Raw genomic sequence first — 27,674 nt, 5'->3', positions numbered from 1 at the left:
TGCTAATTGATCGCGAAAATTGGACAAGTTTCTCCTTCCACTTGCTAATAATGTCACTGAACTTCCAAGGGGGTGAAGGATGGCGTACACTTCACTCCACTGGCTTGGTGAAAAAGGGCTTTTGGTCTATTGACTGATTTATGACTGCATGTATTTCTTTTTCTTAGTGTACAATATGGTAGCAAGGAGCTTTGTAGCTCTTTGAGATCTACTGTGTGCTGGTCATGTTACAAAATTATTACAATCAGACACTTTAATGTATAATATCGTGTTAGCTACTTCAGAGCAGCTTGTAGGTTGACTCCAAGGTTTTGTCAAGTCAAACGTTATTTTCAGTCTGTGATTAAATGTCACGAAGAGTTCCCTGACACTTGAACGTGTCTTGTCTACTATTTACACCGTATTCGAGCTGAAATCGATATTATAATTGGCACACCAATGACTGCTGGAAACTGTTTACGAAATGATTAGTGTATCATGCCTACCTTACAATCTACACACATGTATGTGTCATAGTTAATGAACTATAAGCCTATACATAATATATGCTATCTATACACAGAGAAAATCTTAATTCATTTGAATCCGGTGAATTTGTTCGATAAGCGGATATTTGATGACGGTAAGTTCCAAAAATATCAAGAGAGATTTAATAGTAAGAATTTCACCATTAAATACATAGAGGCTTGGTGGGGCCACAAAAGAAACTTTTGTAAAGATATCTTTTTTTCTCAAATTTGTAACAGGGAAATCCTCATAATTTGTAAGATGATATATTGTGGATACATTTAGAGCAGAGAGCTGGAAGTTTCCACCTCCCTGCGTATAGACATCACAGTCAAGTGAATAAGACAACTGCTCGTGTAAAGACTCTATACTTTTCCACTGCTCTTCATTTTGCATGTCAGTTCAGTTTCGCAAAGTGTGGTACCTCCCTGGCCAAACTTTTCAGTTATGTATGTAAGGAGTTTTGCGTTATTTCTGACGCATAACGTTCTTCGTTTGGGTCCTTTCTCGCGAAACGTGAGCAGTAATAAAGTAGGTATGTTACATGTTAGTGTGTCTGCGCAATAGAATCTCTCCCTCCCTCTCTCTCCCTCTCTCTCTCTCTCTCTCTCTCTGATGGCACGAAAAAAAAAATCCGTACCTTTCTTACTAATGACATTATATTTATTATACCCATTCCATCGAGATATTGTGGTATAATCTATTATCTCTATGATCCTCGTCTATATTACCCCAGACACTCCACCAACAAAATACCAACTCTACGCAGGGAGGTGGGACGTAACCTCCCTGCTCTATGTGACATAGGTCACAATCCAGCTGCCAGTCAACTCCAAAGTCTCTCGTGTATTCATTAGTGTCTACTCGTAAATAGCCAAACATTTTCTATTTTGACGTTCAAAGGCATAGATATCAGGCACACATCGTGCCAAGAAAGAAGCAAAAAAAAAAAAAAATCGGAAGTCCCATCGAAAAGAAAACATGCCATGATGATTAGTGTATGTCGATGGCATATCACAGATAACACTCTAGATAGGCAAGGAGTCCAATTAATCAAATGCTGCAATTCCATTGGTTGAGTCCGGCTGTGCGCTGGTCGTAATATACCCCAGCGAATAGCGTAAAATTACGCCGCAGGTCTCGCATGACTTGTCGGAGTACACATTCGCCTGCTGTGTTCCTTCGCCTACTCCTCCTATTGGTTGTGTATGCGTACCAGTATTTGTGAGAGTCTGACCGTGTGTGTGTGTGTGTGTGTACTTGAATGCTGTGTATATCGGTGGGATCCGTGTGTGTGTTTGTGTGTTGTGTGTGCGTATGTGTCTGCTGTGTAGTTTGCGAGCAGTGATGCATATCAAGACAGTCCGACAGCGAACCAGCCCAGCCGACCGTCAGGCAGCGATCGCCTTATCAGTGAGGTACATTCCGTTTCATGCAACACAAGCCGCTAGTAGTGCAGTACGAAATCCCGGAATCTCGTACACCAACCCTCAGGATCGTGTTTCATGAGTCATATAGTTGTATCTGGAGATAAATCCATAAGTGAATACATCCACAAGCAGGGTCGGATTCTGTTTATACGATCTTTCACCTATTAGCTGAGAGCAAGTCACATCCTGGTTGCTTCGTAGCCATAATTTGGTACACTTCCTTATCCATCTCCACCAGTGCGGTGGCATTGGGAAACGCCATTCTCTTCAGAAAATCGAGCGTCACAGTCGGTTTCATACACTGGACAGTTTTGGTATTGGAAGCTGTACTTTATCTACGATCTTTTTGAGGAAAAACATCCCCAAATTCAGAGGAATTTCCGTGTTTAACTTGACATATCACGCGACATGAAGCAACCTCAAATGCAAGCACCTATGGTGCCGCAGCAGCAGCAGCAGCAGCAATTTTCAGCGAGTCTTCGTCACACGTTACCCGCTTATAGCGGCGGGGAACGAAAGCACAAGCGGGCAGGTGTGGCCAACTTTACCATGTCTGACTGCTACGAGAAGCTGAAGCAGCTGGTTCCGACGATCCCTAAAAATAGGAAAGTTACACGAGTGGAGATCCTGCAACATGTAATAGACTACATCCAGGACTTACAAACGGCGTTAGAAGGACAAAATATCAATGTGAAAGTCATTGGAAATTTGAACGAACTCAGCGGCATGATGCGAGGAGCGATGCCCGTACCTACGCCGGCGGCACCCAACAGGACGCCATTCACCACGCTGGTACCGCAGCAGCGGCAAAACCAACAACACTGCCCACCACCACCACCTATGCCACTCGGGCACAACAACCAGGCCAACATGATGAGACAACAACAGTGTCAGTCACAACAAACGTCACTCTTCCAACAACCAAGTTACAACGAGTTTCGTCACAGACAACAGGTATAATTATCTATTTTGTTGCCTTCTGTCTCTGTCTCTCTCTCTCTCTCTCTCTCTCACGCATTTCATTTCGTCCGTGACGTGAATAACTGGGTAGCGACCTCAATGCTATGGAGTCGAAGCGATTCTTGAATGTACATAATCGTATGTGACCAGGCCAGGTGACCGTAGAGATATATAATCTACTCTTCCCCCTCTGCTACGTATATGATATACAGTACATAGCTTAAATCATATGACACATACCGTATACAGGATTTGCCTTTATGAGAATGATTTTTTTTCGTTTTCATTGTTATGTTGTCGAGAGAGTAAACAACCACTTGGTATAAGAAGCTAGAAATGAGGGGATCACTGCACTGTGGACCTCGCTCGATTTAATAACGTGTTGCACAATGCCCTTAAACATGTTAAAATGCCATTAAAGCGTATGTGGATGATTAATTAGTAGCGTAATGTATTCACTATGTTATGTATCTCTGCCGCTGTCGATGCAGTGTTGTTTGGATGAGTACTACCAATGACTACGACCTACCAGCATAATGTATTCACTCCCTTAAATTTGAATTATGCTCAAGTAGGATCAACCAAATTTTGATAGAAAGTGCTCACGCATCACGTGCCCTTCAATGGATATGCACTATACTGCATGCTGCTAAAACACCTCAAAACAAAACATGGCGAGAATGCCATTTTCTTCCATGTCTTACCCGGATATTTAAACGCCATACGCTGATCTGTATGGCTTTTCCTTCTTTTTAGTCGACATGACTGTTTTAACTTCACATGCATCTGAATGCACTTCAAGTTTCCCAAGCAAGGTTACAATATACTGGCAATGTCAATGCCCAAATGCAACACTAGTGATGCAACAACAGGTTACGAGTACTTTCACTATACTTGTGTTTGTTCATGAAATGATTTCATAGATATTTTTGCAATTTTGAGAGGAGAGGGTAATTGAAATATGCATAGATAGGTGTCACATACAATCCGATGTACAACATACAAGACGTTTTCCAGTTCTCTCGCCGGTAGAGATCTCTGTAATTTATTACGTAACAAAACTTCAAATGTGAGTATGTTTGATTTACATTATCAATGTTGGGTGTTTATTACATTGTATTTGTATTGTTAAGTCTACGATTATAATGTTCATGTTTATCACAATATAAAGAAAAATGAGGCGTACTTTAAAGGTGCCTTAATTGTCTCTGCGTCCATCTTATGGAGGGCGTAACCATGTTCTGGGTTGGCATGGGTTGATGAATAGATTCTAAGAGAGTTGCTGCGTAAATATGTCTGTCTGTTGTGTGTCGCTAACCAGCTGCAGAATTAGCGCTTCGCTCGTTCATTAACCTTTGAAATAAACCCCGCTCGGATGGGAAGAGTATGTGTATTTCAGCCCAGATGTCTGGGGTTATGGGGCGGGGTATTCCAGCTTGCGACATTCATCTCGCCCTCCAGCTTCGCGCACCTTTTGTTATGTGTTCTTGGCTGTGCAGGATCCAAGACTTTGTCACCAGTAGAACACAATGTAGCCCACTACAATAGCGCCTTTTCACTGACCGGCCTCAGCCATTGAACCCTAATTGGATGGAATGGCGCGCGGGTACCCCGTCCTTTCGACGACACAGCTGTTCCTGTCGTCTTGGCCCAGCCCCTGATCTCCCACAAGTTCGTCAGGGGCCTGATGTTGTTACAGCTTGCTGTCATACATCACAAAATTAGTGCTCCCAATCAGCCCATATTCTACTTCAAGAAGAGAGTGTATGCGAGTAGCAAGGGGCAGAGAGGGACAACTTGCCTTATCATGTAATTCCCATAAAGGGTTAAGGGTCATAGGAATGACTTTTAGTTTTACTTGGTCTCAAACTCTCAAGCTAGACTGACTTGGTGCATTCATAGCGTGAGAATGAATTATGGGTCTATAATATTTTCCCCAACTTTAATTAGTATATGACCTGCTGAACCAGGTGTTCAGTGCTGGCAGGCAGAGCCGATGACCATGGCCGTGTCCTTACGTCCTCCTGCCATCCTATCATTATTATCATCTATACCGGAAGTTTACCAAGAAGAATTGATCATCTCTTGACTGACCTTCGCCGTTCTACATAACGCTTTCTTTTTGTTGAATACCATATTACCACCGCCAGCATGTCCTGTCTGAAGATATTTATGAAGGTATGGTGAAAATTCTTAAGACAGAAAGAATTCTCTCTCCTATCTATTAACGCCAACCAGCAGAGGAGCCGGACACTTCAAGGGTGCACTATTCCACTCTCTCAAGGGTGCCAAATCGCCAAGTCAGTACGATTCGATTTCAAGCTTCATCGACACGCATCATGTCTAAGGCCACAAGGGTACCTCCTTCTTTTCAGTGCTGAATGCCCATCGACAGTTATCCGTTCATGTCCCGTCTAATTCTTTAAAAATCCTTGACCAAGAACTTTAATACGGAATAGCAAAAAGGCCCTGATACATTTTTAAACTTCGTCATTATTATGCTAATATTTTCCTCTTTCTTGAGATTGGGAATAACGCTCAGCTCTTCCGACACGTCCTTCAGTGAAAGTGAAAAAGCTATGATGCCATGTACGGCAAGTATACGTAACACATAACGAGTACATAACGTGCCATTATTCATTTATTACGCAATCATTTTCTTGAGAAGAATGGTCAATCTTCAGGAAGGCTGGTGGCTCCCCGGCACCTCTCCCCTCCCTCGTTAACGTGGTATCTTCTTCCATTATTGATGCTGAGTATGATTGTAAAGCGCAGCTGTCGTATCGACCAACCTATAAACCGCCATCGGTGTTTACAAACAATGCCAAGTCGATGTGACCGGTAGATAACCTACGATATAAACACACTGCAAATCATCCCACAGCTATATAGTGTGGGGATAAGACCACAAGCGGCTAAGCCATTGTCTCAAACGCCAAGGCTATGTCCATTAATTCTGAACCGTGTCTAATGTATTAGGGTAGCTTTTGGTATCTTGCTCAACATTTTATGAACATGTGTTTGTTCCTCATCACGTTAAGCATAAAACTATAGCTTTCTCGTTGCACATGCCCCACATCAAAGTCACTGATAGGAATTATCAAAAGGAAATTAACACAAACTAACACAAGTAGGCCTACCAAGTAACAATGAACTCCGAACTATATTGTACGTTGTATTTGATGGGATGAGAACTTTTTTTTTGTAATACAAAATCTATTTCTTATCGCTTTTGACGATTGGAAATTGTCCAAGAAATGCGTACGTGGACCAGGGAGGTGAGACCTCCCTGGCCCTGGGTGGACTCGTCTTAGATATACAGCAAAGGGCAAAGGTAGTAACGCCATAGTGATACATATAATGCGTGTACATAACGTACCAACGCAACGTGACAAGGGGGTACCTAGGCTCTTTGGATTTACATAACATACATTGGTAAGAACACTTTCATTACACGAAAGAAGACTCGGAAAACAAACGCCGCTGTAGACACGATGAAATTCCTCGCTTGGCGCCCGTGTGTGATGGTCGTACCGAGGAGGTATACCTCCTTGGTTGTTGGGCGTACTTGCTGTTGGCTTTGGACATCTACAGCTGCGCCAGCCTTTGGAATGACCCGGCGAAAGTGTGTCGAGTTCGATGACCATTAGAAAAGGAGAGAAAGACCACCTCTGAGTCCATTTGGCGAGGGATGATAACAGGTTATTTTTAGACCGGAAAGTTGCAGCTCGAGTAGCCACGCACCTGTGTCCTCGTGACGGAAACACGACTGAGTCGTGAAATTGTGTTCAATGACTCTCTGTATGGGGAGTCAGCTGTGTGGGAAGTCACGGTAGATGTACTACAGCAGCTCTGTTCAAACCGATGAAGTTTCGATTTTTATGCCTACGCCCGAGGCGAAGGGTGCCGGAGGCATTATTTTCTCTAATTATGGTGACATACAATGTAGATTTTGTTACGATAATTTAATACTCATAATGTCTGTATTGTGACATCTTCTGAGTTGTTTTATGATGCCAGAACGATGTATTAAAGAGATGTTTATTCTAATTTGACATTCCCATTTGTTTTGCAATGTATGCACGTGTTAGAGCATTTTAACCCAACAGATTGGGTAACTTCGTTTTACCAGTCCATTGTGTGATAGACGGAAGTTTGTCTGAGTTTTATCGCATTTCAGTTCCCCTCAACTGTCTGATAGATATAGCAAGTTCCTCACTTCCTGACGTATTTTTCTCCCGCCAATGCTGTACGTGGCCTACGTGGCTAGACCACGTACAGCATTGGCGGGAGAAAAATACGCCACGGTGGCCTATTAAATCTACTAGTATTTCTGTTCGTGAAGTCGTTGGCATTGACAGATTCACATTACATAATAAATCGTCATCCACAAACTGTATTGTATATGATATACACAACGTAGCTAGGCCAGCATGATTCTCGGATTTATCATTAGAATGTTCACATGCGTGGGATTTTGATGCATTTACTTCGCAGTCCAGTGAACACCAATATCCCTTGATTTGATTACTGTTTTTATCCCAACGGAATTCTCTGTGCAAGGTGCAAGTTGGAGCTTCGGATTTTATGAAGGTCGCAGATGTAGATGGAGGGAACCATGGCAACAAATTAGATTCAACACGAGGGATTTTAATTAACCAATGCTGTGCATTGAAAAGCCAACGATGTACAGCTGTTTGTAAATCAATGGCCGAGATCATTTACAGGTATTATTATCTTTGAATGACACGTTAATTACAAAATTATTGATTTTCTTTTCTTATGCGGTGACGTAAACTTTCTGACATTGACAAGGATGTCACCATCTGCAATATTCAAACCTGGAAAATATCAGAGCTCGAATGTTTCATTGGGTAGGCACTTTTGGTGGTCACATTTGCCAAGGACAGTCCGTTGGTGGCGCTATTCCATAAATGCTCTTGTGATACCAAGAACAACTGCACGCCAGATGTCTCGGTACAACTTACAAGAGAAAACGATTCCCCGTTTTCAGCGTATCAACTTGTGTCGTTCTGTCGTGAACTCACTCGAGTACTGAGTGTTCTGTGAGAAAAAAAAATCACCAAAAACAAGGTGCCTTGTATCAAACCTACCTGAGCACAAAGATTAGTTCTATTCATTATTCAGAGCAGGACCCGAACGGAAATACCACGACAGTTGTTCATGAAGTAGGGCAACGTCCCATGACAACATACCATCTGCCATGCGTACATGCCCGTGACCCATGAACAAAATCGTGGCAAAAATACTCACAGCAGAATGCGCGCATGGGACTGAGTGAGAAGACAGCAGTCGCACAAGATTCCAATCCATTAACGGCGGACGGACCAAGCTGCGATGCTTGGCCCGTGGATACTTTTAATGCATAATTATCAAGATTAAAGTTTTAGAGGTACTTGTGTTGCCATCTGTACACCTTGAGATCTCCCCTCTGCCAGGAACGCGATTGTCAGTCATTGTTTCATGTCTCGCACTCGGTAATTACCCTCCCAGCGCATGCCTGCTGCTAACGAACATCTGCGGAGTATTTTGAATGGCGATAGTTTCTAGGGCGAGTGTAGCTATACCTCCAGAACTGCCCTCCATCTCATTGTTTTCGTAGTAATTCCCTTTCCTCTGACCATCTGTAACTCGGCTTTAGTAAGGATGAGCATCATGCCTCATTAACGCCCTCTATAGTTTCAACCGACGGGGAAAAAGTTGATTGTCTCGTTTCTTCAAACCAACTGTCTTCCTCATCATAATGTAACATTATTCTGCTTATGTAATTATGATGAAACAATGTCACTTGTTTTTCCTCATTTTTGTCATTATGGTGGTGATTTTGCCATTTATTAGGTGTGGGTATGATATGCCCATGTGATATGGCAGGGTAGCTATATTATTTTATTCAATCTCAAAATCTGTACGAGCCGTGAAAAAAGACCTGTGGAACTAATTAGTGCCGATGCTACTAGTAATCATTTAGCACACACACACACACACACACACACACATAAACACGCAGAGTAATGTTGAGTATTGTCCAGTCTGTCGTCTGCTGCACTGTACACGGTATTAAAATGTGACAGTTGGCCGTCTTAGCTGCATCCCGTGTTCACCCGAAATGGGGGGGGACGCTGTGACCCCATTTACTCTCTCCCGGAGCCTCTCCCCTTCACCCTCTCTTTCCTTTTGATCTCAACTTTGGGAGAGTTTGGTTGGATTCCACGAATCCCTCCTAGCAGTCGCCCCATCTGCTCTCCGCCAGATGAAAAGCCCGCTGACAGTTGTCACATTGACAGTGTCCCTTCGTCGCCTGAGAAAACCCTGGGAGAGTTTTGGCTGAACTAGAAGGGGAAGATTCGATGGATCGACCGCGTGTTATAGATGCGGATTGTAACATATCGTTGTCGTCCAAAATGCATGAGCAATGGGTGTGCTGCTGCTTATAGATTTTGATGACAGTATTTAGTGATAAGGCTTCAGGATATTCTAGCATTACTGTGCCGTATAGTAGAAACAACAATAAAAACATACATTACATGTTGGTAATATCAAGAATGATTTGGAAAGTTTTGAAGGAGAGAGAGAAAACATAGGTCTAATCGAAAAACATGAAAAGTAACAACTAATCAGCGAAATACATTATAAAAGGAACAATACTAGTGTCTAAAAATCCGATTGTGATTTAATATTCATACCCTTGACAGAAAGACACCTGTCTACAAATAAACATGTTCTCTGACGTTGGTTATTATGTTTCATCTAAGTTCACTTGAGTAATAATGCATGTTTAGTTTTTATATACTTTAGCAATGTAGCTCCATGCTGAAAGCAATCATATCCATAAGAAATGATTTCAAACAGTAGCATATCGGATCCCTTCGATCGTATCGAGGGGATTAGTATCGGAAAGCCTCTTTATACTGGGGAGCCTAATTTTGGCGGCGAAGGATAACAAGCCTGTTGCCTTGACAACCGCACAATTTTTTAGCCCTATGGTGATAACAGATAGTTGGGTATCAGATTGGTGAGATTAAGCGATTTTGTTCTCGAGAGCAGGAATTAAAAAGATCAGCAGACGATCTCGCAAAATTATTCTCTTTGTACAAACAGCTGTGAATGAAGCCCCGTAATATTGGCGGGGAAACGGAGAGATTCCTTATGAAATATTGTCCTCCCGGTTGCTCTACAAAATGATGTTCTCAAACCCAATTCCAATTATTACTTTTGCGTACTGGCAAAGAAGTGTATAGTTTCTCACTCTGCATGTGGCCCACAAATTTAACACGTTCTCGAAAATTGCTTGTCTAATTTGTCCTCACACGAAATGCGCTGATGGGTGTTCATGCGTGCATGCAATGTAAACTTCAACCCACATCAAAATATGACTATTAATGGGCTCGTTCATTATTCCTGTTTGAAAAGAATTTTCAATTAGTTCCACACCCTTAAACCCGCAAGTGAAGTAAACATCAAGTCAATTCAAACATGGTGTATTTGCAGACATCAGAAATATTTGCGTGGGTCTTTCTCTTCCTGCTTCGTGGTTGGAAACCGTCTGTTTAGATGTGTTCAATTGTAGTACATTGTATTGTACTGCCTGCTTTTTAATTACCGTAGAAACCATTTAACGCTTGTCTTTACTAGCCTCTATAGTGTTCTAGGAAGGAAATGTGCACCGACATCCGGGTATGCAATGGAACAAAAAGTGGCGCGAAATCACATTACGTGTTTTCTGTTCGGATGCTCTGTTACGTAGAATTCTAACTTATATAAACAGGTATATGAAGTACATTGGATCCCGCCCTTGAAACCAGTGGCGGGGTTAGGCCTACATTTTCCTCCACACAATGACGACTGAGTCAAGGTTGGCCAACAATTGCAATGCTCTGACGAGTTTTCGCATTGAAGTTGAACTGTTTCCTCTCGGATGTTTGCGCATGTTCATTAGGAATTGTCTAATGTGTCGTGAGTTGTCTGTATCAACAGCTGTGTGTTATCTGCATGACTGAAGATTGCCACCAAATGCGTGATTGGGAGCGGGGGGGGGGGGGGGGGTCTAAACATGGTGTTGTGAGCAGGTAGGAAAATACGTGTTAGAGCTCAGCGTTCCGAAACCTTGTCTTTTGAGGAGCGATCGCTGGGGCTCAACGAGTTCTTTTCTCTTCGGGCACTGGGGCACGAGACAACGACAGTATTCATGACTTTTGTAACAGCCAAGTGGTATCAATAATCGAAATGCCAAAACAAGTGAAGATGACATGAGATTATTAGATACCTGGTTCTATAGGACTTGCTTTGATGATGTTACAAAAAACAAAGAAACTCTTCCTGTGTGGGAGTGAACGGGAGGGGTGAATTTTGTTGTTCTCACGATCCGCTTGGTGTAGGCGTGGGAAGCTCCTATAGTATTTTTTCTTTCCCTTTTCCCTCTAAGATCGTCACCAATCAGAGTGCAGGCATCTTGCTAATGCGCATACCAAAATATCGAGTTTTATAGACCAAAGAAGTTATACTGAAGAGAAAATCTTAAAACGGCGAACGACATCTTGGTTATCATTGAAATTCTATGAAGGGGACCTGAAAGTCAGAGAATATTTCCTTCTAGCTTAAGTCCTTCACATTCATTAATAACATATCACGTAATGTGTGTTGTTGTTGAATTACACGAAGTGTATCAGACATGTACGTATAGCGAACCTAAAAAGCATGATTATTGTAATAGCATGAAATATGGAGAGGTACATTGTATATGTGAGTGTGCCTGTTTACATTGTAAGCACGACATGCTCATTACTTCGAACATAGGAACTGTCAACGTTAGCGTCCCAACAGAATGAAATGTTTCCATATCGAATTATCTGTGATGTCCCGAGTATTATTTGTCCGCGTCTAATCGAATATATCGATGATGTTCCGAGTATTTGTTTGTTGAAAATCAGCAACGATGACAGGATCAGGTTGCTCAGTGCGTAACGAGTTCGGTTGTCCATATGTGCACGCAGCGTACAGCCGCGCAAACACATGTCTATAGAGCAAACCAAGTGAGCTAATCGATCTTGAGCAACGATTTATTGAATTTTTAATCAAGGCGTGTGAAAGGGACGTCAGTAGTTGACTGGACTGTACCGATGACACTTTTGGCTAGTCTCCTTACCGGACAAGAATTAGGACTACATTGTATGTTCCATGGCTCGATCTCGTGTCAGCAGTAGGATAGGATGTTCCGCCACGAGAAAATGGCTACGTCGCGTTTTATAGACATGTCGATAACATATAGAATGAAGGCATACACTGAAAAAAACAACATTATGAAGCAGTATCTTAAGCACGTGATGAACATGGGGAGTTGTGGGGTTAGAAGAAAAAAATGTATACAATCGACCACGAGTGGTTTTTGTATTGGACAACGAATGGATATGAATGTTTTCGAACATTCCAATGAAGTGGACAGAAATTGGATTGCTCGTTCGTTGGTAATGTATCAAAATGTCTGCACTCAGTGCGTCTTTGAATATACGTAGGTAAACAAGCAGGTGTTCAGCTGATGAAACCCAAAACCCTACTAGGACAGTAATTGAATTCGCTATGGAGTATCTATTCTAAGTTGAATAATATGTGACTCGTGTGTCGTATATTATTTAAATGTCTCCTGCGTTAATTGGCACTTAAAACAGTAGGCCCTATTTCACCTATAATATACCTCTGAGGTTGTAAAATGAAATATTTTACTACATGGTTTTGGGTTTAGACTCTCGGGTCAGACGTTGTTTTCTCCTTGACACGTACAGTGTAGGCCTACATGTATATTTCATGAGACGTTTCATGTACATAGCTTTTGAGAATGTCTTCCACGGTGACCATTTACCAAATCATGCACATGATTAGAGTTGAATGCATTTTAACAAATATCTCAAGTGATTTGTCCATTCGATCACTTTCCGAACAGCCGGGAAAATCGATCCGCGAGCTGCGTTGTAACGAAGAAAAATGATTTGCAAATTAGGGTCTTAACGGATGAGACTACACGTGAATGGTCAGCGGAGTCTGACTGACTTGCTTACATTGCTAAACGTGGGAAATACTGTCTTGCCAACAGATTTTCCCGCAAGATAACAGGTGCATCTGCCGCTGTCATTGAGTGCCATGAATAGACAGCACTTGACTTGATCCGCCATACACGGGAGGCTTTGTGATTTCGCGCCTTCAAACTCTCACATCCGTTTCTCTTGAGTGTTATGATGGCCCTATCTTACATTTATTTAAAGTTTGAAAGACCGTGATTTTCACTCTCCAGTCTCGGTTTGTTTGCATTTTAGGGTTAGCTAGTTTTTTAGGTTAAAGGGGAAGGCTAGTAACTGATCAGTGGGAATCAGTGGAAATGCTGGGAGATGATTGTTCCAATTCTTATGGGATTCATTCAAGAGTTCATTGTATATCTATTGTTATGTGAAAATGATTTGCTTCAGAATGGTCTCATATTCAAGTAATGTGCAGTTTAATGCTTCCAGGTTAGCGTCCCTGGTCAGTGACGGAGCATTAATCTGCACATTACTTGAATATGAGACCGTTCTGAAGCAAATCATTTTCACACAACAACAGATATACAATGAACTCTTGAATGAATCCCATAAGGATTGGAACAATCATCTCCCAGCATTTCCACTGATTCCCACTGATCAGTTACTAGCCTTCCCCTTTAAGACCACCTCACAAAGCTGTTCAGTTTTAGATTTATGGACTTTTTTTAAAGTGCTTGTGGAATTCCAGAATTTCGCTTTGATGTACCAAACAATATTGCACTCGACGAAAGGCGACGAGAAAGTGTACTTTCTTGTGGCGAGGAATGAAGTTCAAAACCTGCGTGAACCCCAGTGTGTGGGACTGCGGGTAATTTCGCTTGCCAGCGTGACAGCGTGGCCTCCACCAAATAGAATTACCCCAAGACTCCCTGGTGATATTTTTACACGTATTTACTGCTCTGCATGGTATATTCTTGCGAGTCAGGCAATATGTATCACCGATGTAATTGTTCACTGTTACTAGACGTGTACAATAATTGTAGTGAGTTTCCATTATTTATGTGTAAACCAAATTACGAATCTCTGATAGCTCTATTTTGTTGTTAATAGCCATGAACCCCAGTTGCTCATTTTCCTGTGATTTTGAATCAGCGGGATTTGATGCTCCGCAGATTCCCACGCACGATGGAATGTATGTTTGGTGGTGTGGAGCTATTTCAGCTGGGTTTTCTCTCCCTGGTGTAGCCAGTGTTTTGATGGTAAACGAAAGTGTGATGTCGCCGTGTATTGGTATCGATAACAGGAACACTGATCGTGTTGTTATGCATCATGTTATTATTAATGAATCATCTTGTATATTTTGGCACGCGTAGATTGATGGTGGTGGGGGGGGGGTGGAAGTTTGCACAAATTTAGTCTGTCTCGAAATACATTTCATCGCACTAAAAGAGTGAAAAACATTCGCTATTACTTCCCACGTCTTCCTTGATTCAGGGCTGCGTGTGGTTTACGATGTTGTTGGGTCCCGATACTCTTCCGTTTTGTTTGTAAATATTAGTCATGGTTTTGTTTTTAGGCTGCTCATGCAATTGCATCTCTTTTGGTTTAATCTTTTTAAAGAGCTAAAATGGATGGCGAGTTATATTTGCACAAAGATACTTTTGTATACACAAATCACAACATAATCATGCATGTAAAGATGTACTGTAACCATGTGTACCACTGATAAAAATGAAATGATATCATGTTTTATTCATATGATGTGTTAATGGGTGCTGTTCGTTATTTCGAAGGTTCGCTATTCCGAAGGTTCGTTATTCCGAAGGTTCGTTAATCCGAAACACACAAATTCCCTATACCTAGAAGTTCGTTAATCCGAAAATGAAAAAGGGTTCGTTAATCCGAACATTTGTGGCGTTATTTCGAAGGTTCGTTATTCCGAAGATTTGTTAATCTGAAAATGAAATTCGGAATAACAAACCTTCGGAATAACGAATCTTCGGAAGGAAGAGCCTTCGGAATAACGAACCTTCGGAATAACGAGCTGTAATCGTGTTAACTCTCTGTTTCATTCTCTAGCACAAATGTACCTCGATATCGGTGCTTGGATGTGATAGTGCAACGTAAAGAAACTTACACGACCTATTGTAAGTGAGATTCTAACGAATGTGCTTTCTATCTGTCTGTTCATTGTTGACTACAGATGAGCCACCATCACACAGCCAACATGGCGGTCATGTCACAACATCCAGGGCCTAAGCTGCATCCATACGAGACACCCGAGAGCTCCCCGGAGTCACGGCCGTGCAGTTGCTAGCGGCGCTCCCTCTTGTTTCTCGCTAGCAGTGGAGGAGGTTGCTCAATCGTCATGGTAAGTACCACGGTTTGACGGAATGCAACTTGAGTCCGTCCTTTGATATAGGTTTTCAAGGGGGCCTATACGCGCAACATTTTCTATACTGAATCTAACAAATCATTGATGTAAAGTTTCTTCCTGACTGGTTTGTTTCTCAATAGTAAAATTAAAGTTTCAGCAGTTCTCAGGTATGAGAAAATTTGACTGGTGGCATGTAAACTTTACACATTGCACAGTCGCCTTATAGAAAACTATACGACTTCGTGAAAAACACACACACACAAAAAAAGTTTGAAAGCCACCATAGATAGGGCCTACTTGTTCAAGTGTCAAGACTACATCTCGTGAAGTTGTCTTGAATCTTGGGTCAGATGGGTCAATCGGTCCCTCGGGTCTACCATCAGAAGACAGCACAGCATCGCTTGCTGTCAATATCGGTGTCATCACAGAATAAATACATGAAAAAAGAAGAGATAGGAAGGCATATATCAGCCTCGATCAACCACATGGTTCGTCTCTCCCATCAACACGCTCCAACTTCTCTGCGCCTGGAGCGGGAGGGTAATTCCTGGCGGCAGTGATGGCTAGGAACAGCTGGTCCCAGTACCGGTGACCTTCCTTGACTTTCTGCCTTTCAAGTTTCACCCTTATGTTGTGTCGGGGCGCTGTCTTATTTTTTTTTCTTTGTGAACAAATCTTTGAAAGCAATGAAGAAGACTTTATAAGTCAGCGTGGCATGTAAGATATTTTACTTCTGGAGTCTCCGAAAGAGACTACATTGAGAGACCCGCTTTGCGCACGCGCAGTCATATCGCTTTTCTACGCACGAGTATTCGAACGTAGTTCCCTTATCGCAGTCGAAAATTCTGATCTTTTATCGCATTTTCGCGGTACTAACGGTTCTAGAAACCAGCAGTTAGTGGAATTAGATTCCGCAATCTTCCTATATCGTACAACGAATATTCGGTGCTTAGCAAGGCGGCAAGCACAACCTTTTCTAGCGGCCTCATTCCACGAAAGTCACGCGGTGGCTACGGTGATGGAGGCACAACAGCTCAAAGAACAGCTGCATCATCCGGCTAAGCCCGGCGCAGTGGGAAGCATCAACGTTGTTTGCGAAGAACGTTCCCCTCCGACAGACAAAAAAGTCAAGCCAAAAAAGAAACTAGTTAAGTCGGACACGGTTTCCGGTACTAACATGGCGGGTAAAGTGCCGCAAGCGAAGCAGGGCCCAAAGACGGCCGAAAAATCCTCGGATGTCGAGGACAGACTATCGAGACTGGAAAGTCTTCTGAGTAAAGTGGTCGACGCGCTGCCCAGTGTAAACTCCACGCCGCCGAAACCGGCATCGCGCCATTTTGTGGCGTACGATGAGGCGCACAGCGCCGGACAGTGTGAAATTCCTATGGAAACTGATTTTCAACAGTGCGGGGAGCCGCACGTGCGTGACACGGGCGAAGCCAACAGAGAAGAAGGCGATTTTGCGTCAGACGCGGCAGACGTGCAAGAAATTCCCGTTCTCGCAGCAAAATTTGCCAAGCCGGGTGATACAGGACTACCGGTAGACGAGGACTTAGCCAGCTCTACTACTTACCTCATAAGCCACCCGCTAGAAGAAAAAGTGTTGGAAGAGACGGCATCTAAGTATCCAGCCCCAAGCAACTGTGTTTACCTCGCTACACCGAAGGTGAACGGCCCGATCTGGGATAACCTACCGCAACACACACGCAGTAGAGATGCCAAGTTACAGCGTGTGCAGAAGTCGCTGACGAAGGGCCTGAGCGCGCTAATACAGTCCTTCCCATCACCTCGGCTGACTGACACACAGCAGGACGCATTGGCGTTGCTGTGCAATGCCAATTTTGAACTCAATTCGTTGAGGAAAGAGCTTATCAAGCCGGACATGGCAGCCACTTACTCTCATCTTTGCAAACCTTCCACTCCCGTCACTAAATTCCTATTCGGAGATGAATTGGGAAAGAGAATGAAAGATCTCAAAGAGGAGCAGAAAGCTGCATCAGGAGTGATGAGAAACCCAATTTCGCGGCCACAGTCTAGCACGTACCACCCGTACAGGGGAGCTGCTTTCTCCAAGCGACAATACAGAAGTGCTGGCTGGACTGCAAGTTCAGCTGCCTCAACACACAGACCAACAGCCGGCGGTAGTAGCAGGCCTTTTTTAGGTCAGCGCCCACAGTGGGGTCACAGCAAGCAGCCACCACCCCGCACAGCGAGCCGCCCCCCACAACAGGCTCCACAGCACAGGCCTCCAATGCAGCGCAAGAAATAACTACCAGCATACCCAAAGAGGTAGGTAGTTTCGATTCACATCATCATCATACCTGCTTTCCCCAATGTATTTGTACGTGTGTGCAATGTATTCCAAAGAAAGCTCCAGTGGCAGTCGGAGGTCGAGTGAGGCTTTTTTACAGGCGATGGTGCCAAATCACAGCTGATCCATTTATTTTGGCAGCAATCAGGGGTTACAAAATTGAATTTGGAGAAGCATGTATGCCCCCTAGGAGGGATAAGCCCTTCATTCAATACAAACCAAACCAGCACAATTCAGCTTGTATTGACAGAGAGATCGCAAGCTTACTGACTAAGAATGTTATCGAAGAATGTGGTCATGAAGAAGGAGAATTTCTCTCAAACATTTTCACACGACCCAAGAAAAATGGGGGTGTACGACTAATACTTGATTTGACAGATTTGAACAAGTGTGTGAGCGTACAACACTTCAAAATGGATAACATTCATACAGCTGCCCTTTTAATCTCCCCAGGAGATTTCCTAGCCTCAGTCGACCTCCGAGATGCTTACTACTCCATCCCAATTGACACTGAACACAGAAAATTCTTGAAATTTCCATGGCAAGGGAAATTTTACAGGTTCAAAGTCCTACCAAATGGGCTCAGCACAGCGCCCAGACTTTTCACCAAGCTCATGAAACCTGTTTTCGCTACACTGAGAGAAATGGGGCACATAGTACTAGGCTACCTTGATGATACTCTCATTATCGGTGAGTCAGTAGAACAAGCAAAGGAGGCTGTACGTGCAACCACAAATCTCCTGTCTGAACTAGGTTTCGTAGTCCACGAGGAGAAATCTATGCTAGAACCCCAACAAGAGCTCACTTTCCTAGGGTTTAAGCTGCACACTGGTGATATGACTATCTCCCTGCCAGAAGAGAAAATGCACGACATTATCACAGTCTGTTCAGACTTGCTTGACAATACTAGACCCACAATCAGGCAGGTGTCACATGTTATCGGGAAGATAATAGCTACTTTCCCTGGAGTCCAACATGGCCCTCTTTTCTACAGATGCCTAGAACGTGACAAAATTGCCGCCCTTAAAGCTAACAAAGGCCATTTTGACAGACCTATGAAGCTGTCATTAGAAGGGAAAGAAGAGCTCAAATGGTGGTTTAATCATGTCTTTGAGGAGTGTGCACCAATTAAGCGTAACAGACCTACACTTGAGCTGCGTACAGACGCTAGTGGGCTTGGTTGGGGAGCCACAAATCTGTCCATTGAAACGGGAGGCAGATGGAACGATCTTGAAATGGAAAGAGCTAGAAAGAATGATATCAATTACCTGGAAACATTGGCAGCCGGGTTTGGACTGAAGTCCTTTTGCTCTTCTTTACATGATGTTCATGTCCTCCTTAGGTCAGACAACACAACAGCAGTTGCTTATTTGAATAACATGGGGGGTATTAAGTCCAAGGACTGTGACAGTGCAGCTAGAGACATCTGGAGGTGGTGCATGGAACGTAATATTTGGGTTACTGCAGCACACCTTCCAGGGAGTGAGAACACTGAGGCAGACAGCAGGTCTAGAAAGTTCAGTGACCGAAATGAATGGATGCTTAACAAGCAAGCCTTTAACAAACTAGTTTCAGTTTTTGGGCTTCCAGACATTGATCTCTTTGCGTCCAGACTAAACAACCAACTTGAGAGATATGTCACTTGGTTGCCAGATCCAAATGCAGAAGCCGTAGATGCATTTACGTTGGATTGGGGAGAATTCAAATTCTATGCCTTTCCCCCATTCTGTCTCATCCCAAGATGTCTTCAAAAAATTAGGACAGATAGAGCTGAAGGCATAATGGTAGTGCCAAATTGGCCCACACAGGCATGGTTTCCTAAGCTGAAAAGGATGTTAAAGGGTGAAGCAGTGCTAATTACAAGGAGTAGGAACCTATTAACGCAACCTGTAACGCATGAACCACATCCCTTGTATGATCGAATTGATCTTCTCTGTTGCAGGTTATGCGGCAGCCCTTCGAAAGGACAGGACTAAAGAAGGAAATTGTGGACATTTTGGCCGCTTCTTGGAGAGCCTCTACCCAGAAGCAATATTGTGTGTACATAAAGAAGTGGAAAGACTTTTGCAAGAGTAAGAAGAAAAGCCATCTTCACTCTAGTGTTCAGTTTGTTTTAGAATTTCTTAGTGAGCTTTTTCATGTAGGAGGTCTTGGATACAATGCACTCAACACAGCAAGAAGTGCGCTCGCATCATTCCTAGTTCTTGAGGATGGTGCCTCTACAGTTGGGAACAACATTTTGATATCAAGATTTATGAAGGGAGTTTTCCATCTCCGAACCCCAAGACCTCGCTATGTAGATACTTGGGATGTAAATATTGTGTTTTGTTATCTCAGAAAGCTGTCACCGGCAAATGCACTGAGCCTACGAGATCTCACCAAAAAACTATGCATGCTCATGGCTCTCATCTCAACACAGCGAGCACAGTCGTTGCAGCTCCTGAATTTGGACAACATGATACTCAAGGGATCATCAGTTACATTTCATTTCAGCGAGTTACTGAAACAAAATAGACCGGGAAACGCTGGCTACACACTGAGCATGAGAGCCTACCCTCCAGATCGTCGATTGTGCGTTGTCAACTACATCAAAGCCTACATACGGAGGACTGAGGAAATTCGAGGTCAAGAGCGTCGGCTCTTTATTAGTTTTCGCAGACCCCATGCAAAAGTTACGTCACAAACCATCTCCAGGTGGATCAAAGATGTTATGACAGCGGCAGGAATCGACACTTCAAAATATAAGGCTCACTCAACAAGAGCAGCTGCGACGTCAGCTGCACACAGAGCAGACTTACCAGTTTCGTTTATCCTTGAGAAGGCAGGCTGGACGAATGAAAAGACTTTCAGAAAGTTCTACAGCAAACCCTTGCTCGATGATGGGAGCAAGTGTCTCACAACTGCTCTACTAAAGAAATGACCAGACGAGGTAAACAATTTACCCTTTTTGGTAAATGACAATTCATAGTCATTTCTGTTATCTTTCTTACAAATATGGCTGCTGGGCTTCAAAATCTCAATGTAGTCTCTTTCGGAGACTCCAGAAGTAAAATAGAAAGATTAAATGAGAACTTACCTGTTTGAAATTTGATCTTTATTTTACGAGGGAGTTGTAGGAAGAGAATACATTCCCTCCTCTCCCTCCCAAAGTTTCTAACTTGAAGCTAAGTTCTCCATAATCTTTCAGATATCCAGCAGCCACATTTGATGCTTCGAAAAATGACTGCGCGTGCGCAAAGCGGGTCTCTCAATGTATTCTCTTCCTACAACTCCCTCGTAAAATAAAGATCAAATTTCAAACAGGTAAGTTCTCATTTAATCTTTCTATTATACTATACATCAATTTTGACGAACGGGATCGTATGTACCCTGTGGCATAGGATGATATCTACGGTGTGTATGAATGAGAAACGTGTTTCTCTCATAGTGATGGCAGAGATAAGAAATTGGTCTCTGCATGGGGAGAAACTAAAGGCTAGAAGGAGGAGCAACCAATATGACTCGTCCTCTGAACTCGCAACTCGCAGTTCTACAGGTTCGCTACGTGACTGCTCATGCAGCCATGCGGGGGGGGGGGGGGGGGCAGGCAGGGAGAGACACGAGGGCATGAACCTGAGTAGCCCCCAAGTCTGAAGGTTTTCTCGGAACAGGGAGGGGTTAGTTCTCTCGCACGTGTTCAAAAGGTGCCAAATACATCTGGTTCGTCCTAACAGGGAGCTCCAACACGCTAGCTCCATGGTCCTATAATATGCGATGTTTTAAGCGAGTGAAGTCGGGGTGAATGACCAAGAACCTTTGCTCGTTGGACTCCCAGCAGCTGGCATTGGAGAGACAAGTTTAATCTTCCAAATATTTCGAATATTTTGATGTTTGATAGTAATATAGCCAGTTAACAACTTTGGTGTATTTAACACGTTTACCTTCACTCTTCCAGCTATCCCAGCAAAATGTGATTTAATTGGCTCTCAGTAGAGTCCAAGGTTGCCCTTCAGCAACACTTGTTCAACAACAGTCATTTACCCGTCCAAAGTTTGATAGCGCTCACACGTTTTGCTGTTCCATGTAGTAATTTAGGTAAGGAGAAAGTGGGGGGGGGGGGGGAGAGGAAAGCAACTCCAACTATTAGAACCTCCTTGCTAGCATGCCCACAGCCATGGGTCCTGTCCCTCTTTATGCACTTTCGTCTTCTACCTAGTATGATGACATACCAGCACACTAAATTTGATCTAACTACTAGTATTCATGTTTCCCAGTCAAAATGAACGTGTATGTTTCTCTAAGAACGTTAGAATAGGAAAAGTGAAGTGAAAGTAGAACAAAATCTACAAACCCTCCTCTCTTTGCGAGCTGCTGGTTGGAAGACTACCTGGCCTTGAGTAATCATGACATTAAATACATGCGGCGTATTGCAGGGAGTGATATTAAAAAAAAAGTAATACTCCGAAGAGGTGTGATTAAGCCTTACGTGGAACTTGATGGGGAGTACTGTAAACTATATCGTTTTCTCTCTGTAGCGAGGACAATCCGTGGCTGTAGTCAGGTGGCGGAAGTGTAGCGGACAAGCCGATAGGTGGCCGATAGGTGGCTGAACGTCCCCGCCGAGTTGTAGGCGGGATGACCAAGTTGGTTGCTATGTGCACCTGCTTCGAGCCTGAAAAAATGGCCTCCGGAAAGCCACGCGGGGTAACAGGTGACGGGCGCACACCGTAGGGTGTGGATGAGTACGCCTTCCTGGATGTAAAGCTCTCGAAAACGGGAACGATGGAGGGAAAAAAAGACAGAAATGAAACTGGTAAGCTGCCGAAGTGGAAGGCACGCCCTATCAAACCAGCTGTTGTGTATGTCGCGGTATCTCACACAGCGTTCTGCTTACCGATAAGTCGAACCGAAAGAATGCAGGAGTCATGTTTGTATACACAAGCTTTTTGTAATCGTTTACCGGAAGTTAAATTCTGCTTACAATGATAAAAAAAAGCAGATGTGATTATCTCATATTAGCTTCCTGTTTCCGTCGAAACTTGTTCTTGTACTTGGCGGCAGTGACTGAGTAGAACCCGATCGACTGGTGTTTGTTTATATTAATTTCAGCTATCATGTTGTGTAGCCAAATGCGTCACTCAATGTTCGAAGCTGTATGTAATGTAAGCCATACCACCTGCTAATCTGTATGGTTATAATGGGCATGTAAGGAATTGAAATTCTGTATCATTATGATAATGTGAATTCCTTCATGAAGGATTTTCCTTCGCTAAAGCATCCAAGCTGTCTGTTTCCATGGATTGAAATAACCGTGGTCATTAATTCTGCTGGTACAAATTACCCAAGTCTCATATTCTGAAACCTGATATCAAGAGTCTATCGGTTCGACTGCTTTTTTTCAGAGACCGAAAACAATTTACGAGCTATTATTGCTCCAGCTGATCATAATTTATTCCCAGCATCAAGCCGAAGTAATGAATGCGGTCGAAGTGTGTCCTACGCGCAATAAATTTCATGCAAAATGACACTATGGGCCCCTGAAAAGCAGTGCAAGAAACCCGTCCCTGACCGTGGGAGGAGGAGTTAAGTCAAAGTGGCGTCACTTTGCGAGCGGTCATGATAAATCAAACATGGTTGTGATTTAAAGAACCAATAAAGTAATGTAATGGTAAAGGGCAAGGTCATTGTACAGTCTAGCTTAAGTAACAATGTTGATCCATTTTCCTTCAAGAAGGAGTGCAATCAAATCAGGATTATTAACGTTTGTGCGTGCATAGTGTTTGATAACTGTAGAAAAAAAAAATCTAGTCAGATCATCGTTTATCAACCGGGATTAAACTAGATTAATTGGTTTCATTATAACATACAGTGTATGGTAACGTTATGATGATGCAAGTAGACATGAACTCGTCCATATGACTAAAACATCTATATTTCTCTTTCCCTGTGTTTTTCTTCTGTGCAGTGTTCGTTGTCGTGATCGAGACCGACGCTGATTCCATGGATGCTCTCGAAAACAGGGGATCATTCTGTCTAATCGAATCTGTACTGGCCTTAGCACACCGAGAGGGGAAAATGAATCGTCGCACTTCTGCAGATTGCAGCACAGACCCTTTCATCAGCAGCAAAGAACTTCGCTGATGTGACGAGCAGCGATGAGAACGGAAGGGCGTGGAAACTGCATTTTATGTGCTGGAAAGGTTTCATTGAGTAAAGAGGACAGGAGAGATTTTATACAAAGAGGTGTATAGACAGAGTGACTCACCCTTTGCAGACAGTGATCGTGATATCCGACCTCTCATGCACAAATGGACATTATCAAATTTAGTATTGATGTAAGGACTGGGACTTGGTTAGAGTCATCTATCGTTGTCCGATGTCATGAAGCTGTTCTGAAGAACCACGTACGCTGTACATAGGTACCGCCATGTCTGTCCTAGTATGGAAAGACACGTTAAACATCACCTTTGAACCACATACGAACAGTGTTCCTACTACTGTATCATAAAGTGAAGAATAAAAAATTATAATGCTTTGTTAATGTGTATATGGAACTACTCTGCACTTTGAAATTCATTTTGCCAATGTTGTTTGTTTCGTGTCGGTGATATGTTAAACTCGATATTTATCGGGCTTTAAATGGGGTAAATTGGCATTGTCGATAATTATTCATGTACATGTAGGTCTACCTTCTTCCCTTTGTGGAACACCAAGCTACCCTAATCCTTGTCTGCCCGTGTAATCTTACAGGATAGGATCTCATCATTTGATAGTTCGTTACCTAGCCGGCAGAAGGGCCCCAAGACTTGCATGCTCTTAAACTTGCTATAGCAGAGCCCTAAGACTTGCATTCTCTCAAACTTGCTAGGGCTCTTCTGATGGCCAGGCGACGAGTTGCCTTCGATGAGGGACTCATTTCAGAGCGAGAGAAAAACTGCTTACAATTGTGAATTGCACCCAGTTTGTTGCGTTTAGTAATTACTGCACATTAAAGGGATAGTATAATTTTGGTTGAGACCTAATTTCAGGTTTCTAACATTTTTTTGGTGAGATAATGAGGAACCTCTTATGAAATATGAAAGAGCATGTAATTCTATGAGGAATTCATCATTTATTTGATGAAAATTGGTTTTGAAATGGGTGAGATATCCAAAAAAGGGCAATTCTAATAAAGTGTGGGACCCACACTTTATAACGATCTCTTTGTTTTACTTTGTTTTTGGATGTTTCAGTCATTCCAAACCCGATTTTCATCAAATAAACTTTGAATTCCTCTTAAAATGGTATGCTCTGTACTATATCATATTTGTTTTCTTGGTATCTCGCAAAAAGTTAAAAGCCCAATTTTCATCTCCGCCAATACTGTACCATCCCTTTAAACGGTTTCATTCTTCATAGTTAAGATCAATGAAATCCAATTTTCGCCTAAGAACTCTCTGAATTTTGTTAACCGAGATTAAGACGCGTTTTGTCCTTCACTTAACATCATTTTGGTAAAAAATCTTTTGATTGAATCTGAAGAACAAACCAGCGATATTTACTCTCCAGCATTTGCCTAGACAATCCTTGTATACGGCTATTAACTGCATAGGGCTGGCCATGATTATCTCTTATACGTTGAAAACCTACGCGAGGACAAACGCTTAACACTGGATAAGGCTTGCCTCGCCATCTGCATTGCTGCCGTAGTGTCAGTGTCAGTGTATGTGCTAGATGCTTTGTGTAATCATACCTTGCTTTATAGCAGAAAGCAACAGCACTATTTGAGTGTACAGGTGTATGGTTGACTTCATCACACTGAACGTACTAAATGACTTTGAATTGTTTGTTAGGATGATATCGTCCGTTATAGAGTATAATGGGATTATCGACAAGCTTTCTGTATTACGTAACCCTCAATGACTGGTTTCACCCCTTACACTTTTTCGCTCTAGTCAAAGTCTCAGTCCAGTCGAGCAGCTATCTCATTGATTTTGACGATTTTGCTGAGCAGTCTGTCATAGACAAAGACTATTTATGATTAATCTTGCCATTCCTTCACTCCGACGATACAAAGAAATTATTCAATCATCAAATTGAAGGCGTTCCATAACTTGGATTGTGTAAGTCACAGGTTGCTAATAGAGAAGTACTTGAGTTGACAGAAGGCAAGGCGTGTTTAGAGTAGTGAATTCCAAGACGCTGATCAGGTTCCATACAGTTTACCGGAAGGATCTTTGCTACATCGTGAAATTATATTGGCGTGTGAAATGTCAACAAAATCTGGTTTTTGTAGAGCCGCTATTTGGCCAGGCACGGCTCGAACAATGATATTACTTCTTGTTATGCATAAATCATTAACAGGGTCAAGAGTGTTACGACTGCTTCACTTATCTTGAGCTCTGTTTCCACTTGATTTTGTTTTGCTTTGGTTTGTTTGAAAAGTGAGATTTTATGTGGAGGGTACAAACTTCACTGATAACAATTTTGACGTGGCATACACAACAATTTCATGTCGACGCACTAGCCTATGCTAGAAGCATGCAAGTACCTTTGCCCAGCGGCAATTGTGGTGTGTCTCGTTAATACGTGTAAGGTCATGTTTGTAAGATTAGGTAAGTTCGTTTACACCTATCACAATTTTGTACAGAATTTGAAAATCTTGATTATGTGGTATTAAAAAAAAAAGTTATATGGACTGATAATTCTAGTTGTATACCGTGTTATTAATAGGTCTGGTGTATTGTGAAGGAGATGATTAAAAAATGCGGTTGGTGAGTTGAGTGAGAATGTACAAATATCGTTATCCATTTCATTAAAAAGTTTATAATAGCAACTCTTGCTGGAATGGCAATTGTCATGGTAACGACAAGAATCCCACTACCTGATTGGTTGTTGCTTGTTGCTGTGGGAAGTTTCCGTTCCAGCAAGAGTTGCTATCCTAACATCTTTTATGAAATGGGGGCCCTGGTTTTTCCATATTCATACACACACACGCACACATTAATATATGTAAGTATATGTGCGTACACACACACACACACACACACACATATTATATATATATATATATATATATATATATACATGTATATATATATATATATATACACACACACACACACACACATATATATATATATGTACATATATATATATAAGACGCGTATCTTCAGCTGCTAAACCCCTGGGCCGTCGCATCTTATAGTAGTGTTGTATAACGAGAGTAAAGAAGAGGCGGTAGACGTTGCTTTTGAATCCTCACAATTTGATTTTACTTCGAGCTTTCGGGCTCTGCCCTTTATCAAGACTGAGGACAAATCGGACAAAATACAAAACATGGATATCATATACAAAAAATAATGATGATCAAGGCAATAGTGAAAATAATAACGACAATGATAGAGGTAGAGAAATAAATACACTAATGGGAGTGTATATATGCGTCAATCTTACATATTATAACATACACACAATCACAAACAAGCATACATATAAGCACTTACAAATGCGTATGACTAAACATCTGCGCACACACATGTACATAATAGATACGAATATGTACGCACAAACACACTTGTAAATCTCCTCACATATGTCAAGACAGGCAACAATATAAACAATAACGGCGATTCATGGTATCATAATGGTTATTAAATCAAGGAGTGTATGTGTAAATAGGCGGAACATAGGCACAAAAAAGAAGAAGAACAGAGCACACAAGTAGCGTTCTTAACCAGAAATAAGTGTCCAGGAAGGGAAGAACAAAATCTATAAAATACGTACGATATGAGATGCACAGTTCACATTTGGCCTGGTTACATGCCGGCAGTCAATTGGCAGCCGGTTGTGGGGAACCGAAACTTTCTGGTGGTATTGGAGAAGATAAAAACCAGGGGTGGGCTAATGGATAACTAGACACAGCTACAACAATAATAATTCGGAAAATTAATTGGTAATTATAAAAAAGAGGGGTGCTGTTTGTTACTTACTGTGATGGTGGTTGGAGTTAGGCGTGCTGAGGTGAGGTGTGTGTACATACAATGTACACAATGTCATATAAAATATATGTATATGTATTTGTATATATACACATACATACA

At 42.4% G+C, this 27,674-nt stretch overlaps 2 protein-coding genes across 2 annotated transcripts; both read left to right on the top strand.

Moving 5' to 3' along the window:
• Positions 1–1,827: 1,827 nt before the first annotated feature.
• LOC139719533 (uncharacterized) lies at positions 1,828–26,378 on the top strand. The gene is made up of 3 exons (XM_071630946.1): positions 1,828–2,891; positions 15,129–15,296; positions 23,558–26,378. The coding sequence occupies exons 1-2, from the start codon at positions 2,346–2,348 to the stop codon at positions 15,240–15,242; spliced, it is 660 nt and encodes a 219-aa protein (XP_071487047.1). The 5' UTR covers positions 1,828–2,345; the 3' UTR covers positions 15,243–15,296; positions 23,558–26,378.
• On the top strand, positions 16,070–20,940 carry LOC139719532 (uncharacterized). The gene has a single exon (XM_071630945.1). The coding sequence runs from the start codon at positions 16,321–16,323 to the stop codon at positions 17,569–17,571; it is 1,251 nt and encodes a 416-aa protein (XP_071487046.1). The 5' UTR covers positions 16,070–16,320; the 3' UTR covers positions 17,572–20,940.
• Positions 26,379–27,674: the final 1,296 nt, after the last annotated feature.

The sequence above is a fragment of the Diadema antillarum genome, unplaced genomic scaffold (assembly GCF_040938485.1).
Source record: "Diadema antillarum isolate AM-2024a unplaced genomic scaffold, OU_Dant_1.0 scf00000111, whole genome shotgun sequence".
Classification (NCBI taxonomy): domain Eukaryota; kingdom Metazoa; phylum Echinodermata; class Echinoidea; order Diadematoida; family Diadematidae; genus Diadema; species Diadema antillarum.
This window is presented reverse-complemented; position numbering and strand designations above follow the sequence as displayed.